The 25,368-nt window shown below is 51.0% G+C and overlaps 6 protein-coding genes across 6 annotated transcripts; all 6 read right to left on the bottom strand.

Annotated features, from left to right (window-relative positions):
* Nucleotides 1-11,681: 11,681 nt before the first annotated feature.
* On the bottom strand, nucleotides 11,682-13,065 carry MYCGRDRAFT_75734 (uncharacterized protein; the record flags this gene model as incomplete). Its single annotated transcript, XM_003849412.1, has 2 exons — nucleotides 11,682-12,794; nucleotides 12,847-13,065. The coding sequence occupies 2 exons, from the start codon at nucleotides 13,021-13,023 to the stop codon at nucleotides 11,682-11,684; spliced, it is 1,290 nt and encodes a 429-aa protein (XP_003849460.1).
* A 414-nt stretch (nucleotides 13,066-13,479) lies between these two features.
* MYCGRDRAFT_95833 (uncharacterized protein) lies at nucleotides 13,480-13,946 on the bottom strand (the record flags this gene model as incomplete). The annotated part of the gene is made up of 2 exons (XM_003849411.1): nucleotides 13,480-13,724; nucleotides 13,817-13,946. 2 exons carry the CDS (start codon nucleotides 13,944-13,946, stop codon nucleotides 13,480-13,482), a joined length of 375 nt encoding a protein of 124 aa, XP_003849459.1.
* Nucleotides 13,947-15,588: 1,642 nt separating this feature from the next.
* On the bottom strand, nucleotides 15,589-17,442 carry MYCGRDRAFT_29831 (uncharacterized protein; the record flags this gene model as incomplete). The annotated part of the gene is made up of 1 exon (XM_003849410.2): nucleotides 15,589-17,442. A coding segment is annotated over one exon (1,854 nt), but the record flags the coding sequence as incomplete, so codon positions are not given.
* Nucleotides 17,443-19,215: 1,773 nt separating this feature from the next.
* On the bottom strand, nucleotides 19,216-19,767 carry MYCGRDRAFT_95831 (uncharacterized protein; the record flags this gene model as incomplete). The annotated part of the gene is made up of 1 exon (XM_003849409.1): nucleotides 19,216-19,767. One exon carries the CDS (start codon nucleotides 19,765-19,767, stop codon nucleotides 19,216-19,218), a length of 552 nt encoding a protein of 183 aa, XP_003849457.1.
* Nucleotides 19,768-20,369: 602 nt separating this feature from the next.
* Nucleotides 20,370-22,322, bottom strand: MYCGRDRAFT_95830 (uncharacterized protein; the record flags this gene model as incomplete). Its single annotated transcript, XM_003849408.1, has 2 exons — nucleotides 20,370-21,635; nucleotides 21,687-22,322. 2 exons carry the CDS (start codon nucleotides 22,320-22,322, stop codon nucleotides 20,370-20,372), a joined length of 1,902 nt encoding a protein of 633 aa, XP_003849456.1.
* Nucleotides 22,323-23,030: 708 nt separating this feature from the next.
* MYCGRDRAFT_30507 (uncharacterized protein) lies at nucleotides 23,031-24,224 on the bottom strand (the record flags this gene model as incomplete). The annotated part of the gene is made up of 4 exons (XM_003849407.1): nucleotides 23,031-23,370; nucleotides 23,425-23,709; nucleotides 23,971-24,062; nucleotides 24,111-24,224. Coding segments are annotated over 4 exons (831 nt in total), but the record flags the coding sequence as incomplete, so codon positions are not given.
* Between the last annotated feature and the right edge of the window lie 1,144 nt (nucleotides 24,225-25,368).

The raw sequence follows: 25,368 nt of genomic DNA, 5'->3' as shown, positions 1-25,368 counted from the left end.
GGAAAAGTCGTCGGCAACCGATATAAAAGCAGCGGACTATTTACCCTTCTCCTTTAGACCTACTACAATCGTCTAATTAGCTAAAATTCACTCCTATTGTCCACTCTTTTCTTAGTATTGTCGCATATCCGGGCGAAAACTGTCGGATCCCGACATAATAAGCCTACTATACTTTACTCTATCTCGTTACCTTTCTAGTATTGTCGAGAAGGTAACAATATACGGAAAACACGCCCTTAGAGCCTAGGGCTACGTATAAATACCCTGCCCCCCCCTCTTTTCTACCGCTAGCATTATTAAATCGTTAAGGTAAGTTTTTAACCTAAAGGTTAAGGGTTCGAGTCCTTCGCTTTTATCTAGGACCCCGGTACTTTTCTAACGGAGTCGTAGATAATGTCTATTTTCGGCAACAACAACAATCCTTAGAACAACAACCCGGGTCCCGCCCTTACCTTCCCGCTAGCCGCTAACAACCCGCCGGCGCCTACCCCCGCTCCTCCTCTAGCGGCTCCCGCTTAGAACTAGCCGCGTGCCGTTATCTATTGCGAGCTATGCGCTAAAAGCGGAATCGACTGCGTCCTACTAGTAGTATATAATGTATCCTACCTGCTTTCCGCCGGACCCCGCTAACAAACCTAGATAGGCCGTTCTCGCGCGTATAGGAGCTATTACTCTAAGCGTAAGAATTGCGCTAAACTATAAGTTATAACCTAGCTCCGCTCGAAAGTCGCCGCTAACTGCCTAGTCCTTAATTCGCCTATGTCGCCTACGCCCTTTAGACCCGCGTAGGAACTTAGTAGGCAGCGTAAGTATCGCCGGCCTCCGCTCGAAAACTGTTAGCTAATTAGACTATAGTAATAAGGCTTATAATAGTTTAGGTACTGCTCTTAAGGCTTAGAAAGCCCTAAAGCTACTATAGGTAGTAGGTTTGCTCTCTGCGTAGGTTCTCTTATTATCTCCGATCGAAAACCCCTACTAACTGCTCGAAATAGTCCGGTAGCTTCGGAGATTACTCGTTCTGTAGAGGAGGTTGTCGCGTAGTAAGGACAAACGTAAGTACTTCGCTAGTCTCCGTTTAGTATAACCCGCTAACCGCTCCTTAGTCCTAGTAGTATTCCTACTACTCTCGTATTAGGTAGGCGTTGCTCTTCGTAGATAGCTACTTCTACTCGTTCTCGGTCGGTTCCTAGTATAGAACATAGTAGTGCGATTGCTACTCTAAAAAGCAATTTATAAAATAAAAATTCTTATGTAACCTTTCGTTCTCCTCGTACGTCCGGTTACTTCTTATCGGTAACTACTCTCTTTTTCCTCCTCTTAATATACTTCTCTTTTGGCCTATTATTAACTTTAGCATTTCTAAAATTTTGCTCGAAGTTATCTATAGCAATAGTATCCGCTAGGTTGTCTAAGGGCTCCTACGTTAGATCGTAGTAGCCGGTCTATTTAACTAGGACCTCCCTTCCCCCTCCTCTATTCTTTAGTACTATCCTCGCACATAGTAGTTCTTCTATATCCTATTCCTTATGCGACTTAATTAATACTAGATCCGGCTAGTAATCGTCGGAGACCTAGCCTAGGAGAGGGTCGTCGCTCGCTAGTCTTAGTAGATCTAAATAGAAGACCGGATAAATGTTGCTAGGGATCCTAGCTAAACAGATAGAAACCGGCGATAAGACCTTATTAACCGTGTACTTCGTATTCTTATAATCTAGGCTTTCCTTAGGGCGATTAGTGCGATAATTCCTTAAATCTAGCTATACCTTGTTGCCCTTCCGGTATATTAGCGCCGCGGTGCGCTTCCTATTAGCGGCCTCCTCCTACTTTTAGGTAGCGTCCGCTATACTTGCCTAGCATAGGTCTATAATTCCCTTTATTTTCTCTACGAACTTCGAGGCTCTCTAGGCTGCGGCTAGCGTAGAGGGCTCCTCGTTGTCCGGCTCTAAGGGCATAGGAGACAGGGCTTCGTATCCGTAAACTGCGAAGAAGGGGCTTATTCCTAACCCCGAATAGTAATAGGCGTTTAGCGCTAATTAGGCCGTAGAGAGCTAGCGTTTCTAGTCGGACTGCTTGTAATTAATATAGTTCCTTAGATAGGCTTAGACGTCCTAGTTTAGTCTTTCTAGGCCTCCGTCGGTTTAAGGGTAGTAAGCTAAGCTTAGTCGCTGCTATACTCCGACTAACTAGCAGAGTATTTTCTAGAATGTGCTCGTCTAGTTCGTCCCCCTATCGCTTGTAATCGCGCTTAGCAGCCTATAATATCTTACCTAGTAGTCTAGGAATCTCTCGGCGCACTCCTCCGCTTTTATACTAGGCATCGCCTCTAAAACGACGGACTTGCTTAAACAGTCTTTAATAACCTATAGGTAACGGTTCCCCTTAGACTTAGGGAGGTCGGTTATAAAATCTATAGAGATCTCCTAGAAGAAGCGATCGGGAACTAGTAGAGGGCGTAGGAGTCTGTATTTGTGCTCTCTCTATACCTTGTTCCTTCCGTAGTAATCGCAGTTTCTTAAAAATCTCCTAATATAACGTAACTATAGGGGCTAGTAGAAGTTTCTCCCTAGTATAAAGGCTATAGAGTCCCGCCCGGGGTAGCCGTAGACTAGGGAGTTATGTACGGACTAAATAATCTTAGTACGGAGTTTATCGTTTTGCAGAATCTTAGTGTCCGCCGACTTATATTCAGCCTCCGACGTAACTACTGCTCTAGGAACCTACAACCTACCGCGATGCCTTAAGCGGCCCTTCTCGTCGATGCTACAATCCCTAATCTGGATTTTAACCTTTAGATCTAGTAGAATAGCCCGGGATCCGTCCTTAATAGCGCGGATTACTATCTAATACTAGGTGTCCTTTTTTAAAGTCGGACCCTATAGTTTATTTAACTCGCTGTCCTAAAAGGGTCCCGCTGCTGCCGCGTCCTTACTGTCGGAATTCGGCTCTAAAGCTACTAGCTATATTAGTATAGCTTGTAGGTAGCAGAGTTAGATAGACGTAGCCGACAGGTTGTTAGCTATTACCTCCCTTTCCCCTCCGGCCGCCGGCTAATCTAGGGCTAGATTAGGTTCTAGGAACCTCCTAAACTGTAATATCTTGTCGTCCTCGCCTAGAGTGTCCTACTCCCTATAAGAAAGTACGTCCGGTATAATCGCTTCGGTCCCTAGTCGGTATACGAGTTTAAACTAAAATAAAGTAACGGTCTTAAACTATCGAATCTGCCTCTTACTTAGCTACCTCTTCGTTATAAAGTACTCTAGGTTCTTATAGTCCGTCTAAATAGTAAAGGGACTATACGTCTTTAGCTCGGGTGCCTAGAATTTTAGGTAGGATACTACTGCTAATATCTCCTTATCGTAAATGTCGTAGTTAATCTCGGCCTTATTAAGCTTCTATAAAAAGAAGCCTACTAGCTTTAGGACCCCGTTCGCTTCCTATAGGAGCGCGCCTTTAATCGCGAACCCGCTGCAATCTGTCTTTAGGAACGTAGGAAGCCCCGGGTCCTAGTATATAAGTACTAGAGCCCTGTAATACTTCCCCTTTAACCTCTAGAATGCCTTCTCCTTAAGTTCTCCTTAGGAGAACGGCGTTCCCTTCCCGGTAAGCGCGGTTAAGGGAGCAGTAATCTTAGAGTAGTTAGGGATAAATATCCTGTAGTAGTTAGTAAAACCTAGGAACCTTCGAACCTCCTTCTACGTTCGTAGTGCCTTCTAGTCTTCTACTACTTAAATCTTCTTAGGGTCGGGTCCTACGCCTTTTCCGTCGGCATAAACGATAAACCCTAGGTACTTAATAGTCTTCTATATAAAAGCGTACTTTCCTAGGTCTAGGTATAGGCCCCCTATCCTAAAGGGCCCGGAGGACTATACGAACCTTCTAGTAGTAATCCTCGAGCGTGCTATCGGAGTAGATAATTATATTATTACTATATGCTAATGCAAAGTCGTCTAGATATTCCCGCAACAAATTGTTAATAAACTACTAGAAAGTAGCTAGTGCCCCGGATAGACTAAACAGGCATACTAACTACTCGAATAGACTAAATCTAGTACGGAAGGCTGTCTTGTACTCTTCGCCGGCTGCTATACGAATATAATAGAAGGCGGCTATAACGTCGACCTTCGTAAGCTATCGTAAGCCCGTAAGGTTCCTTAGGGTCTCCGGAACTAATAGGAGTAGGTACCTGTTATACTTTATTAGGGCGTTTAGCGCTCGATAGTTATAGTAGAAACGTAGTCCCCCTCCCGGTTTGCGAGCAAAAAGCACTGGTGCTATAGCCTCTAAGGAACTTAGCCGGATATATCCCTTTTTTAGTAGGGCATCGATAACTTTTCTTAGGACTAGGAGTTCGTCCTTAGATATGCCGTATAAGGGGCCCTAAGGTAATCGGGGTAGTAAACTATCGGAATTCGGCCGGAGAGCGATCTTATAGTCTAGATCCCCTCTATAAGGAGCGAGCTTGTCGGCCTCCCGCGTCCTAAACAGCGGTAGTATATTATAAAGCTCCGGGGGGAGCCTATTCTTAAGCTGCTTGTCTATTAGGGGCTCCTTTACTTCTAAGGACTTCTAGATATCCTAAACTGTTACTGCAGCAAGGGTTATAAACCTCTTAGTATCCTAAAGGGTCTTCTTAACGTCCTCGACTAAAGCTATAGTAGCCGCTATAAAGCTGCCGGAGTCCTTAATCCCCTCGTAGTTCCTCCCTTCTTCTACCTATTTGTTAGTAATACTATAGTAGAACTAGTGTTCCTCTAGTGCAGTCCGGATCCTATTATACGCCTTCTAGGGGTTCCTAAGGATTAGAGGGAAGGCTAAGTTAGGCACGACGTAAGCATATACTAACTAGGTATATCCGCTTACTCCTATCCGGAACGCGACGACTCCCTTAATCTGCGAGTTACGTATAGACGTAGTAGCGCCCTTAACGCCTCTCTTCTTATCGCTAACTAAGCTAAGCCCGAGGCCTTTAGCTAGGTCTCCGTTAATAGTAGCGTAGTATTAACATCCTTCGTCGATTAGGGCGAAGGTCCCGAAGGTTTCTTCTAGGACTACGTCGCTATAGATTAGAGTACCGTTTATCTTACTCTTAAACGCCTCCTAGCCTGCTATTATTGCTATAGCTGCACCGTCTCCTACCCTAGCACTTCGGGAAGGAGTTAGTCTTTTCCCGTCTCTACGGAATCCGACTCCTCTTTATCGTCCTCTAGAACTAGTCCCGCGCGGACCGCGTTTATTCTAGCGGGTAGCGTTCCTACGGCGTAGGGACATTCGCGTACGCGGTGTCTGTCCGCTCTATAGCGGAAGTAGAGTCTCTTCTATCGGCGTTGCTCTCTTTCTGCGTCGTCGACCTACTTTGCTCTCTGCTTCCCTTTAGCGTAACTATTCCGACTTCCTTAGCTTCTTAAGCGATTCCTACTCGTTTAGGCCGGGGTTATAATAGTATCTCTATCGGCGTCTACCTATGCTCTTAAGGTGCTCCTACCCTAAGGGCGCGCGGTTACCGGTATAGAAGAAATAGTGTCTTTGTTCTTCTCTTTCTACTTTTTGTTAGTAGCCTTAAACTAGTTAGTAGCCTCTAGATTAGTTATTACCCGCTCGACCTCCTCCGTATAATCGTTATAGTCCTTAATGTTTGCGATAGAGGTAGTATATGTCTTTACGGGGTTCGAAAAGGTGTATTTTAGGTATCTAATCTAGATTTTGTCTTTCTAGCTCGCTCTACCGGCACTAAGTAGGAGATCGTTAAATCTTAGCTAGTAGTCGTACTATAGCTAACTAAGTTTATGCCGGAGGTTTGTAAGCTCTTCTAGTGCGTTTAAGGCCTTCCTGCTATCGCCGAAGACCTCTTCGAGTCGCGTAAAGAAAGCCTCGGGGTCCCGTGCTTCGTTTACTCTTCCCGACTCCTAGAAATAACGTATACGAGATCTCTCCTTATAAGGGAGGGTGTCGTAGATAGCGTCCTAGTAGTACGGGTCGGGGAGCGTTAGTTTAAGGCCGGCACGTACTCGAAAGGAGCTTCTTAGCCGTAGTAGATAGTCTCGGAAAGTACTCGACTTCCCGTCCTAGGCTACTAGCTTCTAACCCTTAGGGCCCGAGGGTTTTAAGTCGTCGCCCGCGGCCGGTCGACCGGAGATCGCCTAGGTTAGCGCTCGAATTAGGTCGTTTATAGAAGGGGCCGCTAGATCTACTAGGGCTCCTCTAGCTTCGGCTGCCGGCTACGGTGCATTCCGCTCGGCTTCCGCCCGATTAATAGCGTTCCGCTAATGTTCTAGCTCTACCTACATTGCATATTAACGTATATATAGTTGCTAGAGGAACGTTTAGAGATCGGGTATACTCGGCTCCTCCGGATTAACGTTACCGGATCCCGAAGGATTTACGCCGTTGTCCGTTATGTCGTTTATAGTAGGAGTTATATCGAGTGGATCGAACTTAATGTTACGGGTAAATAATATATACACGAGAGTTTAGAGTCTGTGTTAGATATAGCAAGTTCGATAAGGAAGCAGCCTAAAACCTCGCGGTAAGCGCAGAAAAGGATGTAGGCTGCTAAGACAAAGCACGGGGTTGCGCTACGTGTTATAGAAAGGGCGCCAGTCCCTCACATAAGGTAGTACTAAAGGAACGCTATGTTTACGTATAAGCTATAGCTATTAATTACTAGTAACCTATGCCCTCTATTGCTAGCCTTATACCTCGTTAATAGCTCGAATACCTTCGTAAGCTAGTAGAGCCTAAGGTTGTTGTCGGTCTAGCCGTTTAGTAAGGATATAAAGAATATATAGTACTCGTCTACGTCGAAGTCCTATAGCTATAAGGATTAGATGTTACTAGTTATAGCCTTATATATTAATGCCGGCGGTAGTAAGGTGCTATTAGCGTAGATTAATACTACTAAGGTTATCTATTTACGACTACTATCTTAGATATTGCTAATAAGCCGACCTAAGGTATATTCCTACTTTAAGAAGACTCTCCGTATCTTCTAAAGGACCCTAATTATAAAGCCCTTCTCGTCTATATTATACGTATTATATAGCTCTATATTGTACTACTTAATCTTGCTCTTTAATAGGTCGTAGTATGCCTTATATTACCTTATAGAGTCTACCTTCTTCCTACTCTTATCTAGTAGATTAAGGTATCGTAAATCGATCTAATCCTTATATCGGCGTACGAATCGTAGGACCTAGTAGCGGCTTAGATAGACCTTTATAATATCGTAGACAAAGGATCTAAGTATAGTAGGTGTTAGTAGAATGCCTCTACGTATAAGGGTGTCGATGTATCGTACGAGGGTACGTTCTTATTAGTATAAAAGAATCGAGTTATTCTCGTCGCGTATTCTCGCTAAATTAGTTAGCTTTTTAGAGCGGCGCTACAACGTCGTCCGGTATACTATATGTTTATCTACAATTTCCTAAATATTCTTTCTATCGTTCTCTATTAGCTCGTCTAACGCCTTGTTAATTAGAGCTATAGTTGTTGCACATTAATTCGTGGAAGTTTAGTGAATGTTATGGTTGTTAACGTTCTAAGAATTCGAGAACGTTGCATTACGTGATCCGTGCATAGCGTGAGCACCACTTCTATACTTCTCCGATGCTTTCACATGGAGGCTCGCTGCATCTCCGACGTTCCCGCTTCACGTGCCACAGCTGAGCGCTCTCGGACGCGACACCTTGGTAAGGGCGGCAGTACGGAGAGAGTGTGTCTCGGATGTGACCGATCCTTTCGCTTTGCGTTGCGGCGTTGAGGGTCTGGACTTGGTGATCGTATACGGCCTTGCGAGGGCGTCAGTCGATCTTGTGAATGACAAGTACATGGGACGGCCAAGTAGCTATCAACCAGAAAACCACCTTGTCGACAACGTCGGAAGCGGAATCCGCAGTGGGTCATAGTCCACCTTGACGAGGCCATCGTAGACGTTGAATAAAACATGGTCAGTGTTGTCAAGAGTTCGTGCGGCCGTGGTGCTTCCTTATTACCTGTGAAGCTGTCTCTGTAATGCTGCTGTTCTCATCATCTCGTCATTCAGTTCCACACATGTGTCTCGCTCCTTACATTTCTCCGTCTCTCCGCCATGCTCAATGCTTGTTCTCATGTCGTCGTCCAAGATGGTATGGTCTTGCCATTTACACACATCTGTCTCCCCTGCAACATCATTCCGACTCTCCGTATCCCTACCCGATCCTGGCCTTCAAGAGGCGTCCCCATCGCCAGGCCCAGTCCAACATGGCCTCGAAGCGGTCGTGGGTCGCCGGAGCAATCTCGTACATCATCGCTTGAGCCTTCTCCACATTGGCACGATACTCCGGATCCTCCAAACCCGGGTAGGTGTTCTTCTCACACCAGTCATGTGCAGCAAGAAGCACAACCTTCGACCACTTGGCAGAGTCCAAGCCGTGGTTGCGGATATGGTTGAACATCTCCTGGTGGTGCATGGCCCAGCGAGGTGCCTCCCCTGCGGTGAGAGCGAGGGCTTGGCCCTTCTCGATGGTGGCGAAGGACTCCCTCACCAGGTTCTGCAACTCGTCGCGGCGTTCTCGGACGAAGAAAGCTTGCTCCTCGTCCCCGAGATTCACCGCGAGAGACTGCGCGTGTTGCATCAGCTTGTCCAGCGTGCGCGGCGAGTGCTGTTCCGGATGGCAGATGGCGTTGCGGAGGGAGATCACCTGCCACATGGCGTCGTATCCCTTGGCGACGTCGCCGCACATGTTCGCTGTGTTCTTGACGAAGTCGCGGTCGCCGAATACTGGCTCCAGCTCTGCCTTGCCGAACTTGACGCTACGAGGCCCGTGCGGGTAGTGGAGTCGTTGCTCTGCAGGCCAGTGTTTGCCAAACGCGTCGAAGAGGGTATCTTGTGCTGAGCGGTAGCACGTATTGAGCCGCGCGAGCCCATGGTCGAAGGAAATGTGGCATGAGGAGATTGGGTCGAAGTAAAAGTCCCTATCCTCGAGGCGTGAGCGCGACTTGAGCGAACCGTCGCGGTTGTCGGTCAACGCGAACTTCATGGCGTCGCACTGTTGGCAGCCGATTCGCTTCTCGAACTCATCTTGGCTTTCGACATCTGGGGTCCAGACCGTTGCCTTGGTCGGCGCCTCCTCTGCCGGAGATGCCCATTCGTTCACGAGGGCATCGGCTTCCTCGCACCAACCGTTGCTGGAGCGACTGCTGACGCTCTCGTACCCTTGGTCGGAGGAAGTTTCGCTGGAGTCATCTTGACCCCACACATCGTCATGCTCACCAGCCTGGGCTTGCTCCAGGGCAGCTTTCAGCTCGATGATCTCAAGGTCCTTCGTGCTGATCTCAAGGTCCTTCGCGATGATGGTCTGCTTGAGGTCGCGAATGGTGGCAGCGTCGGTCTCAGCATCGAGGGAGCTCATCTTGACGGTTGAAATGGTTGTTCTGTGTATACGTGATGGTGTATTGGCGTTGCTTCGCGTGAAAGTGCTGGTGTTGTGATGGCTGTTTCGCGTGAAGGTAGTGCGTGATGTGTGGAGAGGGAACTCACGGTCGAAGGCCGAACGGCGAGATACTTGTACCTCAGTCTTTGCCATTTTTCTCTGACATCGAGAAGAGTTTTCACCTTAGTGGGTATTTCGACCGTGGACTCTGTCTGGAGGTGTCGAGGATCCATGGGTCGGGGTTGGTACAATGGTTCTGTTGTCACGAATAGGCTTTGATACAACCAAAGGACATTCACGACGCTCCCGCAACTTACCGCCTCTCACCAGGGATTCTTTTGTCTCGGCAGTCCTTCCTCGATCTCGACCGTCATACACCCACGAATGCCACTGCTGGAAGAGACAACGCAGGGGTATCGCGGTGGTATTTCGAAAGTGCCTCGGGTTTCAGCCGGATTGATGGTTCAGGGGGTTCGTCTGTCACAAAGAGCAGATCTGGCGGGAAAAAAGTCAAGCCAGATGTATGGATCCGATCCACTGGTAGCTCTCAAAGTCGAATATGAGGTTTTCCAACCTCGACCAGTGGCTTGCATACTTGCATACCGTATATGCAAGAAGACGCTGGTCCAGATATCCTATCCGTACGTACCTGGGACCGTAGTCCAGCTCTGCCTCAATGGTGACAGGAAAAGCGAAGCAAGCATATGCCAGATACGAAAAGTCTGGATGCGATTTGGACTTTCCATACCTTACCATGGAAGCGCGTTCCATTTCCAGAAAATCCGTGTGGCCTTTTGCTTGAGCGGGAATTGCAACCCTCTGTTCGTCCAGTCAATTGCCGTACTCGAATCCAGTTGACCTCCGGATCAAATCGTATATCTCTTCCGAGAAGTCCACTCGGCCAACCGTGGTACCTGCCTTGAGTCACATCTTGATTGAACCATGGAATACCAGCAATGAAGTCCTTCTGCATTCAAAGAAGGCTTGTAACGAGGAGCAAACTTTCAAACGCTCCAGAAGATGCCGGAGCGTGGCGTCGGCGAAAAGAGACGGGACGGCGGGCATCGATACCATAGCCACTAGATGTCAATGGAAGCACAGGTCAAAGAACACGTCTCGTCAAAGCAAGCCTTCCAGCCCGGCCAGCCGACCGTCAATGCGGCTCTGCCGGAGCCCTCTCCGAATATCCCACCACTTCCGCCAGACCTTGATCGGGAGGCTCCGACTAGCGTCTTGGCCAGGAAATCTTCCTATAACTATTTTCCGCGTCTTGCAAACCTCTTCTTCTTCTTAGCGATTTTGTGAGTCTTCCAACCCACCCCTACACTGCCCAATACCACACCTGCTGACCATCTCTGCCCTTCCTTCAGACTTCAAGGAATCTTTTCTATAGTAAACATCCGCAACTGTGTACCCTAAAAAAGTCACAGACTCCACCCTGGTTGATGAGAACACTGCGGTGCCCAAGAGTGATGCCAACATGTTGAAGTCCTTCGGGACTTCGATGGTGATGATCTCGCCCTGCTTGGGTTCAGCTTCGGCTGGCCTTTGCAGGAGGGTGCTGTCAGTCGTCTGACAGGTCCTTTTCATCAAGTTTTGAGTGTCTGCACTTGGATTTGGAGAAGAGCTGTGAATAATACTGATCGAGCTTGGAGGACAAATTTGACACTGCTTTGACGGCTTGAAATCTCTGCAGCGCAGAGCCTCTCCATGCCCTCACCGCCGGCGACACGATCGCGACTCGTCCTCGTCCTCGCCGCTGTCAACACGGCCACACCTCGTCCTAGCTCTCACCTCCCACACACCGCCTCATACAACGCTTCAACAGCGCACGGACACAGCCAACGCCGCCGGAGCTTCGTTTGGAAGGCAGCTCGCCTCTCCATCTGCTCTGCAATGGCGGCACATCAGTCATGACCAGCAAGATCGGCAGGCAGGGATGCGCAGACTCTGCAAGCAACCAGAAAGAGCAGGATCATGGGCAATTGCGAGTGACGGCGTGAAGTGGTGAAGAGACAACGAGGCACCGCGAAAATTGTTATATCATGGCGCAAGATGGAAAATGAGCATTCACATTGCTGCACAGACTGTCTGATATGGAGGAGCTATACAGTCACACAAGGCCACGCAAAATGTCTACTCCCAAGGTCCTTCGACCTCATTGTCCCTCACCAAGGTTGCCCAAGCTGGACAATTGGTGAAGCTTCCGTCGATCATATCGTTGTCAGGCAATTTGTGCTCGGAATCATGTATTCATTAAATCAAGCCCTCCTCTCAACTCACCTTCTTCGCCCTCCGACTCCCGTCCTTCTTCTGCCCATCCTTCTTGCCGACTTTCTCTTTGTAATCCTTCATCTCCTTCATCGCATCCTCCTCGTCCTTTCGTTCCTCCGCCTCCTTCTTCGCCCTAGCCCTCTCTGTCGCACCACGCTTCTCCGCCTCCTGTACCATTTGCTCGCTATACTCCCACAGCTGCTTCTGCGCATCCTCATCCATGACCTCCGCCCGCATGAATTCCCGCTCAATACACTCCTTGATCAAAATCCCACCTTCGCTGCGTGAAAACTTCTCCTCCATGGATGCGTACAGAAAACTCTGCGCGCCCATTCGAGGTGACTTGAGGACGAACACCCACAGCGGGTACATGAGCAGGTAGAGAGCCAGCCCGAATAGTGAACCGAATGTGAGCCAGCGTCTTGTGCCGGGCGTGCGACACCAGCCTGGATCTACCAGGAGAACCTTTGAGTTCATGGGCATCTTGTCCGGCCTGGCGAAGGTGCTCAGATGCTTTTGAAACGCCAGTGCGAAGGTGTTGAGAGCGAGCTTCGAGGTCGCGTATGCGTTCCCTGGTGAGAACCTTGTGGGTGATTGTGTTGGTGCCCTGCTCTTGCTTCCACTCTTCCCAGATGCTCCTCCTGAACCTGACTGTGTGATGTGAAGCAAGTCTCCACCCAGATAGCTGCTACACGTCCCTAACAGAACTCGTACATCTCGATCGGGAGGCTGTGCTCGCAAGGCAGGAGAGAGGATGGAGAGGAGGTGGAAGTTCGCGAGGTAGTTGATCTGCCAGTTGAGCTCGACGCCTTCTGCAGTACTCTTCGGTTCCTTGCTCCCTGGCGTGAGGGTATTGGCGCATAGAACAATCATGTCCAGCCGTCTCGGAGGTGCATTGTCGATCCATTTCGTTGCGAATTGGCGGATGCTGTGAAGTGAAGCGAGGTCCACTTGTTCGGCTGTGATGAGATGGTTGTTCGTGTCGTTTCGGAGGTCCTCGATGAAGTCGACGATGAAGGGATCGCTGAGGGAGTGTTGGGTGAGGAGGACTATTTGTGCTCCTCTCGTTGCAAGTTCTCGAACGGTTGCTTCGCCTACGCCGCTGGTGCCGCCCTGTGTTGTGTCAGATTTTGGTATAGGCTTCTTTTTCACCAAAGGTCCATACTGTCACTAATATCACTTTCCCATGCATGTTCCTCTCACTCAGGTTGCTTGCCCCGGAAAAGAACGTCTTGAGGACCCATAGCAATGCAATCCATGGTACCGTCTTGAGGATCGGCCAGATGTACGGGATGGATCCGATTCCCTCGAAAATGGCTTGCAGAGCGATATAGACGGGCATTTCGAACGTGTCGGCCCTTGAGGGCCGTGATGGAGGAAAGTAGCATGGAAGACCAAGAGACAAATCGTGAGAGTGACGAATCCAGGGTTCAGGTACGCCGGGCTTTAGCACTAGCACAATGTTAACACCGCGTGCACGATGCGGCGAGATGGACCTCACGCTCTCAAGCACGACTACGAATCGACCAAACATTGGCGTCCTGTCCGGTCTGCCCCGCGAACTTCATTGCGCCTCGACCAGTGTTCGGTCGTTCGCGGAAATTTCCCACCGACAGCACCACCGAGTGCCCGAGCTTCGTGGCTACTCTGGGGGTCTGCGCAGCCATGTGTGTCCACGCTAAAAGGGCGTCATCTTGTTCAGACGCCGACGAGTGGCAAGTGAAGAGCAGAGGGATTTCATTGAACACAACTTGAGTGCTGCGCACGAGCAACATTGGTCAAGACCTGGAGGGACTCCCTACACTTCCGAGCTCGCCCAAAAAAGGAAATCGATCAAGCTGCCCTCGTTGACTGCTCCCTCCACCCATCCTCTGCCTGCTCCTCCGCCTGCTCTTTCACCAAAACCTCCACTTGGTCCACCATCCAGCCTTACGCGCCATCTGTCCACCATACCGGTCCCTTCTCTGCTCTCAAATCCAAAGACTGGGTCTCCGAAGCCTGCCGTCCCTCTAACAGCCGATAGTGGGATGGCCGTGAGCCATCCTGCACTACAAAGTGCGTCAGTTCTCGTGTCAAATTGTAGCGAGGCTTCGAACAAGGGGAACAGCGTACGTCACAGCATTGAATTCTGCTACCTGATGTGCATTCCTCGTAGCAGTAAGGTGGAACCGGGATCCGTCCCAGTGCCTCTGCCTCTGCGGCTGGTGCTGCGATCGTGCCGAGGGCGAAGAGAAGGGTGGACGCGAGAAAGATGATGTTCTTCATGTTGATCTTGATGTTGTCGTCGTCGGAAGACGCTGTGTTGTTCGACGCGTGTTGATTGTGGTGCGTGCTGTTTGTGGTTGGTTGTTGTTCGTAGAAGCTGACTGAGTTCTGGGTGGCTTGAGTCGAGCAGACTCGAGGGCGACAAGGCGCTCTCTTATACACGGACTTGCTTTTCCTTCGTTCGCACTGCCACGTTGCAGCAGTTCGACATTGGAGCTTCGATCTCCTGTTCCCTGTCACGCCTGCCGGCAGCCGCGCGATCGAAGAGCTCAGGATGAATGTTTTGGGATCGATGTCATACATGCTCCTTGCACGCAAAGCTGCGGTGGAGCAGGGTGGACTGCGAGCTCCAGGATGTTCCTGCAAACTTGATGTCATTTTCTCCAGCTGCAGCACTGCTACGGAGGAGGGCGGATGATAGGTTGCAAGGATGAGGAAGCCCCGATCCTGCAAACAGAAAAATGCACTGACTGTCCCAAACTCAATCGGGGGCCTCTTCGGGCATCCTTGATAGATATCCTCAAGTGTTGGCTCGGACCCTGCGGCTCTTGTTGTCTCACCCAAGATCTTGCCAACTGATCAGGTTCAGAATGTACCGACTCTAGACCAAAAGCAAGAAGTAATGCCCGTTCTCTGAAAGCAATACCGACACCTCCGGACCAATGCAGGTTCGAGGAATCGTCAACTTTTGCTCGAAGTGGATGTCGATCGAGTTGTCGGCGTAAGCACTACTTCCCGTATCTGGTCCAGGGTCTGCAGAACTTGATCGGCCTGTCCGTAACCTTCCGGCTGCGTACGGAGGTCGCAATTGTCCTCGACGGATCGTCAATTGTACCATGATCGCTTCTGACTATCGCTCACATGCTGGGTCACGCCGACGATCGTCGAGTCTGCCTGCATTGGCTTGGAAGTATCGATACTCTGTTCGAGAACATACCTCTTTCTTGCTTCGGTTACATGGAGGTCCGTCCATTCGAGGCGTACCTTGCAGAAGCTGACGGCATATCGATACCGAGACGTGCACACGCTGTACAGCAGCAGAGCGCACAGGAAGTCTTCTTCTTTGCGGTTGATGGCGATGGCGGTCGTTATGTCTACTTGCAACGCTGATGGGCTTCTCAGAGACGCTTGAATTATTTTTGAGTCTGATGCTTGCGTCCGCGAATCGAATGGGAGTGCAATGTATCATCAATGCGTTCGTGTTCCTCGTCTTTTCGATCGCAGCATGTCCTCTTGCCGATCGCTCTAGGCTGAATCCCTCCCACGCTCACTTCGAAGCTTTCCTTCACTCTAGCTCTCCATGCAACACCCGCCCTCACCAGTCTTGTCCCTCTCTTGCAATTCTTTTCCCTGCACTTGCTCCCTCCTCGTCGTACACAGCCCATGTCGCTCAATACACACTCCATGGCACCAGCGGCGTTACACTGGTCGTGATATGTATTCCTATGGAGCTCGAGCTTATTCTTCACAGAAGCGGGCACGGCACCGGCCGGCATCCCTTCTGAATGCCTCTGCAAGTCGGATGGTGGATTATGCGGATACTCAGGCACAAGTCAGGCTTCAATTCGATTGAGATGTCTCACATCTATCTGGCCAGTCGTGCAGAGCTGGAGGAGCAAAAGTAAGCAAGCCCCATCGCACCTCAACAGTCTGGCACAGAGACCGGCACATCGAATGGCACACTCGTAGCCAGTCCACTCAGACTCGTCTCCTTGAATTCGTTCCTCATGCCTTTTGCGGTTAACCGCATAGCGGCAATCGCATCATCAAGCCGGACCTTGCGGTGATCAGCCTTGCTACTCAGCGCCAAGTTCGCACTCGAAATGGCCTTGATGGCACCCAGGGCGTTGCGCTCAATGCACGGAGCCTGCACCAGCCCACCGATCGGATCACACGTAAGACCCAAGTTGTGCTCGATGCCAATCTCGGCGGCCTGTTCGATTGTCTCGGGACTGGCACCCATACAGGCGGCAAACGCACCGGCGGCCATGGAACATGCGACTCCGACCTCGGCCATGCAGCCACCCTCTGCGGCGGATATGGTGGCGCCTCGTTTGTACAGCATGCCGATGGCGGCGGCTGTCAGGAGGAATGTCGGGATGTCTCGCTCGGGATCTTCGCTCATGAACTCGAGGATGTACTTCAGCACCGCAGGGATGATTCCGGCGGCGCCATTTGTAGGTGCTGTGACGACGCGGCCACCGGCAGCATTGGTTTCGTTCACAGCCATGGCATATACTGTCAGGTGATCCATGGCTGGGAAGGTGGTACGTCGAGGAGGAGACGGAGCGATAGGATGTTGGACGGCGCCATGAACAAGCGCTGGGGCGCGATGAATCTGCTTTCGTACCAGAACGGCAGACTGTTGTGTTGTCGTCGCGCTTGCGTTGTCTTTGATCTGTTTCGCCTCATTGGACGGCGCTGGCTCTTTATGAGCATTACCTGGCTGTCGCGCGGATGTCGGGTACAGACCTCGGGAAAGGCGGCTATACAAAGCTGGCGCTCGACGATGTAGCTTCAAAGAGCCGGGTAGAACAGAGTCGACAGGAGCTTGCACCGCCTCGAGGATACTGTCGTCCATCACTTGCCAGATGCGGAAGATCTTTTGGTAGATCTCCTCGTCTGTGTACCCCAGACTCTTTTCGTTCTCGTAGACCAGCTGGGCGATGGTAAGGTTGTGCTTATGACAAAGATCAAGCAAGCTTTGCGCGTCGTGAAAGGGGTATTTGGGACGACGAGATCCACTTGATTCGGCGTCGATCTTCTTCGAGCTTTGGGTCATGTCTGTACCAGCTCCAACCTCCCCTGCAATTGTGAGAGCGCTGGAGCCTGCGGTGATGGCCTCAACTCCGGTCTTGCGGCTTCCATCGGCCTCGAGTCGATTGATCTCCTTGTAATACAGGTTTTCGGCCAAGTCCGCGGGATGCCGGCCTTCTTGCACGCCCTCTCCATTCTCAGCGTTCAGTGGGTTGATCGACAGAGCGCCATTGACAACGAAGCCGCCGCCGATGCTGAACATGTCGTTCGTAGCCAAGACGTCACCCTCAACGTCAAATACCGTCAGACGCATACCATTGCTATGCATAGGCAGCGTCTTTCCCCATTCCCAGATGAAGTCGCGGTCATAATTGAAATCGACCTCCTTGGACTGACCATCCGGCAGCGCATGGCCGAGACAGAGCTTCTTAGCAGACTTGATATGCTTGAAGCGTGCCGGTATATAATCGGTCTCCACGGTCTCGACGTTCGCACTCTCGAGGCCCAGTAACAGCGCGGATGGTGTCATATGACCTTCCCCTGTGAGAGCCAGACTGCCGTATATTGCGATGCGCATCCGATTGACACGGTGGAGCAGGTTGGCTTGGACGAGATCCGCAATGAAGATATTGCCAGCACGCATTGGCCCCACCGTATGAGAAGATGAGGGTCCGATGCCAACGGAAAAGAGGTCGAACGTGGAGATGACAGCATGCTCCATGCCGGGTTCGCTGGGACTGATTGTGCTTTTGCCCTCATTGTCGTTCACCTGATCGTCCTGCTTGAAGGAGGAGGCGGAAAGCGCTCGAACTGCATGGCGCCGAAGACCCGGGGCGCCAATTTGAATGTGTGGTGGAGATGGCCTGCATATCTGGCTTTGAGTGAAACGATATGTTCGCCAAAAGACTCTGCCAGGGAAGGAGGTGACAGATTGCAGGAGAGCCATCCCATGAGCACTCGCGCGGCTCCCAGATGCTACGGTAGCAATGGCAGTGATTGCAGATCGGTCGGAGACAAAGTAGAGATCATACTCGCCAGAACGAAAATGCCCATCATGTTGACTGGGGGTACCGATACCTAGATAGGTATATCTAAGATACGTCGGTGTGGGTGGTGCCTGAGGCTTGCAGATACGCTTAGTCATGGGCTGTTGACGACGGGACAGGGCAGGTGAGAATTCGAAAGAGATGTCTTATTCCGACACATACAAGTGAAGTCATATCAGGCAAATCGGCTTCCCGTACTTCTGATGAGCACGCACAGGAAGCCCAATGCCAGACCGTGCAGCAGCAAGCAGCTCGAGCTAATGAATGCTCGTTGCCCTCAGGCCAGCGTGCAGACTCCAGCCCAGGGCCCCACCAGTTCTTCTTCCATACACATACACGAGATTACAGCTTGCCGCCCGCTTCGCCGCCACGGGAGGTAGCTGTTCCACTTCGCCAAGACTATCAAACTCTCGTCAAGAACTCGGGCTCTTCCACGCCTCAACATGACTACGCTCAGAAAACTATTCCGAGGCACAGAACAGTGAACTTGGAAAGCATACCCAAAAGCTCAGAGGACTCTCGACAAGAGGCACGAAAGTCATGACAGGTACACGTGGCGCGCACCGCAGGATTGAAACAGTACAATTGTAAGAAGCACAAAACCCAATCAAGTTTCAATTTTCAAACGGACAAGCCTGCTATCCTCGGGATGGACATGATTGAACTCCCTTTCAGCAGTGTGCTCAAGAAGTATACCACAGACGCCTTTCCTCCAACAATCCTGACAGAAGAATACTCGTCTCGCGGACCGTGCTGCTCAGCGTATGAGCTTCGGACGAATGGCGTCTCGTTCCCGCCTCGAGCCCTGGTTCGGAGGGGCCATCAATTCACACGCAGACCGCGCCGCGACCGTGCAAGCTTTCCGGTGGTGTCAGTCGAGCCGCAAGCGAATGAGATGAAGGTGCAACATACAACTCGCAAGTTCCCTGTTGGACGCATCCGAGGTCTGGGTTCCCGTAGACGGCGCAGCATCCTATGCCGACGGTACATCCGTTGGTTGCGACGGCGAAGCCGATGATAGCGATGATGTTGGTGAATTGCCACACCGTCCGGGTCCAAGACTTCCGTCAAACAGCCAAAATAATCAACGAGAGTGACCAGTCTCATCACCCCGGTTTTCATCCAGCCTCATCGCGCCGTTGGTCGCGACGAACCTCATTCAGTCAACAACAAGATCCCGAAACCATTTCACCTTGGAACACTCCCAACTTCAATGCAATGGCAATATCCCTTCCCGAGACATTCTTCGCAATGCCGTTCCTTGTTCGCTCACGCGTACGGATTGGAGATCGACCGCAGAAGCCCTCGTCATCCACGAACAACTTCACATTTGATGGCTGGAACTGTGAACGGCTATACGGGTTCATATCAAGGTTCGACGCATGTGCTGCACAACATGATTTGGTAAAGTGTTACATGCTACGACACCACTTCTTTGCCCAATATCAATATCAGTCCCAAATCGATCAGACATAGAGGCAGCTGATACTAGCAGGAGTCTTGAAAGTTTGGAGCGTGACGTCGACGCATCCCTTCTCCAATTGGCGGTTGGTGAAATAGAGAAGGTATCTGTTGCCCGTACCCGGGCAAGCTTTGGCTCCAACACCGTTGAATGTCAGGCGTCCATTCTTGTCGATCTTGAAGGGGCTTCGCAAGTCGTGATGAGGTGTAGCACCATTTCCAGTGGTGTATCCAACGACTCCTTCACCTGAGCCTGAGGAAGAGGGGCTCACCCAGAGTTGTTGAGTTGGATTCTCGGTGTGCCATAGTGAGATGGTGTCGTCGGAGTATCTGGCGAAGGTGGCGGAGTTTGGACGCTTGTTGTTCACGCATTGAGCGAATTGGGGACCACCGATGAAGATGCGGTCGCCAGTGGCTACAACGTTGATGCCGTTGATGCCTTTGCCGTGGGCCTTGATTCCAAATTTCTCGTTGAAGCCGGGCACATTGGACTGTGTAGTTGGAACGGCCAGGACAGAGGAGACCAAAGTCATGAGGGTGATGGCGGAATATTGCATTTTGAAGAGTCGCAAGAGGCTGGTATGGTCGGTGAAAGTCGAAGAGCTGTGATGGTTTTCCTTGCGGTGCTTGTGAGGTGCTTTGAGATGAAGGTGAGAGAGTAGAGGCAGAGCAGTCAATCGGGAATGTTTATACTGGACGACAGCCAGCGCTCGATAGTTCTACCCTGCCATTAAATCTGCGTGCGTTGGCCTAGGGATGGCGAGAATAGTGCCGACACGAGGTGACCTTCTGACTAGACTGATATTGAGAGATCTAGATGGCGGTCTGCGGGTCAAAGACAAGGATATGACCTGTAGGCTAAATTTGGATACGAAATCAATCCCTACAGGGCTTATATCCAATGTGAGCGCATCGAAGTGGTCGCCGTTCAAACCTTGCTGCAATCTCAATGACATTGACCTGGAACTGGACCAATTCAGCCCTGGATATCACCCCTGAGCCCTGCAAACGGCGACCACTCCGATGCGCTCACCTGCTATTTAGTCTTCCAGAGTCGTTCTCATTTGCCGCCTCCTGAATCATGAAAATATTGCGAATGTACAAGAACGCTAGACGGTACAGATAGATACACCCAGATGCTGAACTCCTTTCAACCCATTCACAACTGCGCTCGATCGCCACCAACCTGCTTCGTGGTAAACGATGAGAAATACTGGTTCAGCGCATCGACAGTCCCACTGCCCTCGGTAAGCTTGACCACGCATCCAACATACCCATCAGGACGAACAATGACCACACCACCCTCATCCTCAGACAAGCCCATTTTCGCGTGAGCCGCTGCTTTTGCATTCGGTACACGCGCGTCCCAGACATCGTCGGCGTATACATGGTCGGTGTATCTCGCGAGGACCTCCGGTAGCAGGTCGCGGATCTCGATCTCGGGTCGGTGAGCGTTGAAGATGGTGTTGATGGTGAAGAAGCGGGAGTGTGGGTTGTGGCGTTCGTGGTAGTCGACAGAGTCGAGGTTGTCCCATTGGTAGGCGGAGTAGAATGAGGTCTTCTTCCGTAAGTTTGCTGCAAAGTCGGCTATCGCTTTCTTTGTGACTGACGGCTTGCCGCCGAAGAGATATATCCGGTATGATCCATTCAGTGGGATCTCCTGCTCGAGATGGACAACGTTCGCATCGGTTACTCGTGTTACCGTCGCGGGTGTAAGGATTCTTCCAGTCCGCAACTTTGTCGTTCCTTGTGGCTCGGAGAGAAAGTTTAGATGTTGTGCAGGATGCGAGTCGGACCAGTTGAACACGTTCTCAAGATATGCAACGCCGTATCCGGAGGTGAACTCGCACGATTCCTTGAAGGTCTTGATGAACTGATTCTCTTCTTTGTCGCTTGACTCGCCGGCTTGTTTGCTTGCGCCTTGCACTTCACCCGCGCTCGGTTGTCGTTGGGAGAAGAGCTTGGCGTATTTCGCGTCAAAGTTGAGCAGATTCTCGGCCACATACTTCCGTTCGCTCTCGTAGGACTTCAGAATTGAGCGGTCGGCGAAACCAGATTCAACATGGTGAATCTTCCACGCGAGATTCTGAGCATCGAGAAAAGCAGTGTTCATGCCCTGACCAGCCTTGGGCGAGTGGGTGTGACAGGCGTCTCCTCCCATGAACACTCGCTCATCCAGAGTGTATCGATTCGCGATTCCTTGGCCAATTGGGTAGACTGAGAACCACTCCACACGATCCCATTCGATGGAGTAAGGCTTCAGAATCTTCTTGGCCTTGTCTTGCACCTCCTTCTCAGTTGCAGTCTTCCTTGGATTCCAATCCTTGTCTGTCGAGGATGCGATTTGAATGTATAATCTGACCATGTTGTCCTCGCGTGGGATGACCATGATCGATCCTTCGTCGGAGTGGATTGTGCATTTCATCTGGATGAGTTTAGTAGTTGTCGATACTCCCATCACGGCGGAACAACACACCTTGATATCGGGAAAGTCTGTCCTGACCACACCATCCATAACACCCCATACATGTGCGATCGGGTCCTTGTGTGTAATTCCAATCTTGAGCTGATCCCTGACAAAACTCCTTGCACCCTCACCGCTGAACAAGTACTTGGCTCGCACCGTCTCCTTCTCCTTGCCATCAACATGCGCAATGCTGACCTGTACCGGATATTCCGCATCTTGACCGTCATTCTCGAAGCCTGTAATCCTCCACGGCCGTTGTATTCTGTTGTTGTGCTTCTCAATGTCGGCGATGAATACACGCTCGATCAGTCCTTGATGGAGAAGGGTTGTGAATGGGTATCGAGCGTCAATGAACTTTGGACACGACGCCCAAGTGCCTGTCCTTGAAATGCCACCTTTTGCTGGGTCCCAGAAAGCAACTTCGTACACCTTTGCCGGTTCGTTCTCCATGATGGCTCGCTTGAGACCCATATTCCGCAGAAGGTCAAGAGATCGAGGTTGGATGCCGTCAGCTCGGCCGGTGGGTGTCGGTTCGGGTCGCATATCGATGTGCTTGATCTTGTATCCCCATCTTGCTAGGCATGTCGAGAGGAGCAGGCCGACGGGTCCTGCGCCGACAATAACGATATCGTACTTCTCGGCCATGGCGAGGCTGGACACTCACAGTCGGAAGAGGAGCGTTTGTGAACGGAAAGATATACTCCCAATGACGTCGACTAGAGATGGCCGAGGTGTGTATGCGAGATGAAATGGTATAGACAATGAGATGGCAGGTATCGAGGCGAAGTCAAAGGAAACATGGACATACATGTAGTTTTCGTAACACCATCATGACATCCAGCCAGGCGATGGCGCTTGGGTGCGGCTAGAGGCATCGGGATAACGTGAGGAATTACCTTGAGTTGTTGCCGTGCAGAGAACATCGAAAGGGTGGGGTTTATTGGATCCGGCGATGAGGTTCGGCATTGATGCACGGCGCTAGATCCGAAGCTTCCGATCCGGGGGTCCTAGAGTCTGGACATCATCTCGACTCGCAAGGCATGCACACTATACGTCCGCGATGTGTGCCTCCGAATCACGCATCCGAGGACCTGTACAATATCTGAGACCTCCGCTTTCTTTGGTGTTCGGCAGGACTTACCGGGTCTTGAGAATGGAGCTGCGCGGATGGCAGTGTTTCTCCGACGATCGCCCGAGCAAGATGGCGCTGGCTTGGGATCTTTGGCCAGTAATCTTGGGTCTTTGAATAGAGATATGTACATTGACACTTCAAGTGCTGGATCGACGAAGCAGTGTGTCCCCGCTCGTCAATCGTGGACTCAATAAAGCCTCCAAGCGCTGCCTCAACTCGGCAATTGTCGTAGCTTCAGGCGACTCGTCGGACAGCATGGCTGCTACACATTCCTTGACTTTGCTCGATTGATGACCTGCACACCCAGCGAATCCATCCGGAAACTGCCCCTTCCTCAATGAATGCAATGTCTCGCGTCGTTCCATTTGCGTGCTGAAATGCGTCAATAGCTCGCAGGCGATGATACCCAGGGCAAAGATGTCGAGCTTCGGACTGACGCTCGACTTGCTAGCAGCCGGCCGGTACAGTTCCGTACCAACGGCGTGTGTTGGTGGTGGATCCGACGTGAGGTCGCCGGACTGGGCAATCGAGGTGACAAGGCCAAAATCGCCGATTCGCACACTAAGCGTCACAGGATTGGCGCAATTCTCTGGTTGACAAGAACTGCAGTCTGACAGGTCTACGCAACTACTAGCTGCTTTGGAGTTGCTCTCCAGGCGCAGGAAGATGTTTGCAGGCTTCAGATCGCGATGCACAATGCCCTCAGAGTGAAGGTATTCCACGCCATCCAGAATTGCAAGGAGAATCCTCAGCGAAGGACTGATATGAAAGCAGTGGGCCAATGGTTCGACAGAACTTGTTTGTGGAGGTGACAAAAAGTCTGCCAGGGTCATCGGATAAATGTCCATCTGCAGGTGGATGGCCAGTGATGGTTCTGAGCTTGATATCAAGCCGGCGTCGCTGATCGAGCGGCTGAGAATGTCGCTGTCTTCGGGCACTACTTCTGCGACGAGACTCGATTCAGTGTGCAATTCAGTGTGGTGTGAATGACTTTCAAATATGAAGCCAGCATCTTCGTCGGTATTGCTTTGTGTTTTGACACGACGAATCGACTCGGTGCCGCTCGATGTTGCGATTTCAGCTCCGCCGATAGCATTGTCAGAGGCAGGCGACATTGACCCATCTCGACTGGTCCGTGGTGCGAAGCTGCTTCCGGAGGACCACTCAATCCAGCTACTGAAGTATCGAACCACATTTGGATGATCTAGTCGAGATAGGGACCGGACTTCGGTTAAAATCTCATCGAGAACAGCCTGTCCTCCTATTGTGATGCGCTGAACCATGGATGGCCGGATTGGCACCTTCTTCACGGCGTACGTGCGGCCATCCAAGCGGTGTCTGACGTGAAAGACCTGACCATAGCCACCCTTTCCAAGAATACCGAGCTCATCGAAGTCTTTCAAATAGCGACTGGGCAATGGTTGATGGAATGTTGACAAGGAATCGAAGACTGAGGCAGGGCTACCAGAGTCCATTGGTAACGATCCAGGCTGCCACTCTTGCAAGACAGGCTCGGTCCTACCGTCTGTCAGAAGACCTCTCAGTGGCGCGGGAAATGAAGGCTGTCGCATGGGAGTAGCCATTCCAGATCGTAGAGCTCGGTCTAGACCATCTCGAATTCGCTGACGATTTGCGCCGTGTCTATCTTCTGCGGGTCCGACAGAGACCAGGTTGAGAGGAGCCAGCTGAGCACATAATATTCGATACCTGCGTCGAGCTTCTTGTCTGACTTCGCGATCGTTGGCATGTCGTTTGGGGTCACCGCTGTTCGTGCGTTCCATGATGACTTGATTGAGACATCGTTCCTCAAGGAGTGAATGCAGCAGCCAGTCCTGGCCTTCATTGGGCGCTACCGTCGTCGCCGTTCGATCGATGGGAATGGACTCCAGAGAGCTGCCGCTGTACTCTTGTCGGGCCGAGATGTCCAGTTGGGAGAGCGAGGTGCTCATGACCTCTTCTGTTTCCTCATCATCGGAATCGGAGCCGGACGAGCTTCCACTTGAGTTGGGCGAGCGGAAAAATCTGGACATGGTGAGGGGGGTCGAACGGCCGTCATTGATGCCTGTAGATGGTGCATGGAGAGAAATGCCGGATTTTCTCGCGCACACAGATCAAGGCATGTTCGCATTGAATAGAAGAGCTCCCGCTTCAAGCGCGTTCAATGCTTAAAGGCAGTCGCATTGTTTGTTGACAGGGCCCAAGTCTACCGCATTCGAAATGTTTCCATATGGTAACATCAAATACTCGCTTGAAGAGTGCAAGTTGTCCTGATCGTGATGTAGAGTCATAGTAGAAGGTAGCGAGCGATCATCGAGATTTGTATCGTCGTTGGAGGCAGCTCCGTTCGGCCAATTCGGCCTTTCTTCGGCAAGAACTTTCCTACTCGATAGACATCTCAAGGTAATGAATCCATCTGCAGTGCTCGCGCCGTAGTGAAGGCAACATCCTCGATCCACTCTCTCCGCCCTCCTCACGATGGAAGGATAATGCAAACTTTATGGACTCGTGTTGCGCAAGTCCGGGGCTCGTGCCACTGCCCGCAATGCGTGTCTTCTGCCC

This window comes from Zymoseptoria tritici, chromosome 9 (genome assembly GCF_000219625.1).
Source record: "Zymoseptoria tritici IPO323 chromosome 9, whole genome shotgun sequence".
Taxonomy (NCBI): Eukaryota; Fungi; Ascomycota; class Dothideomycetes; order Mycosphaerellales; family Mycosphaerellaceae; genus Zymoseptoria; species Zymoseptoria tritici.
The sequence above is the reverse complement of the archived record's forward strand: the minus strand, read 5'-3'. Positions and strand labels throughout refer to the sequence as shown.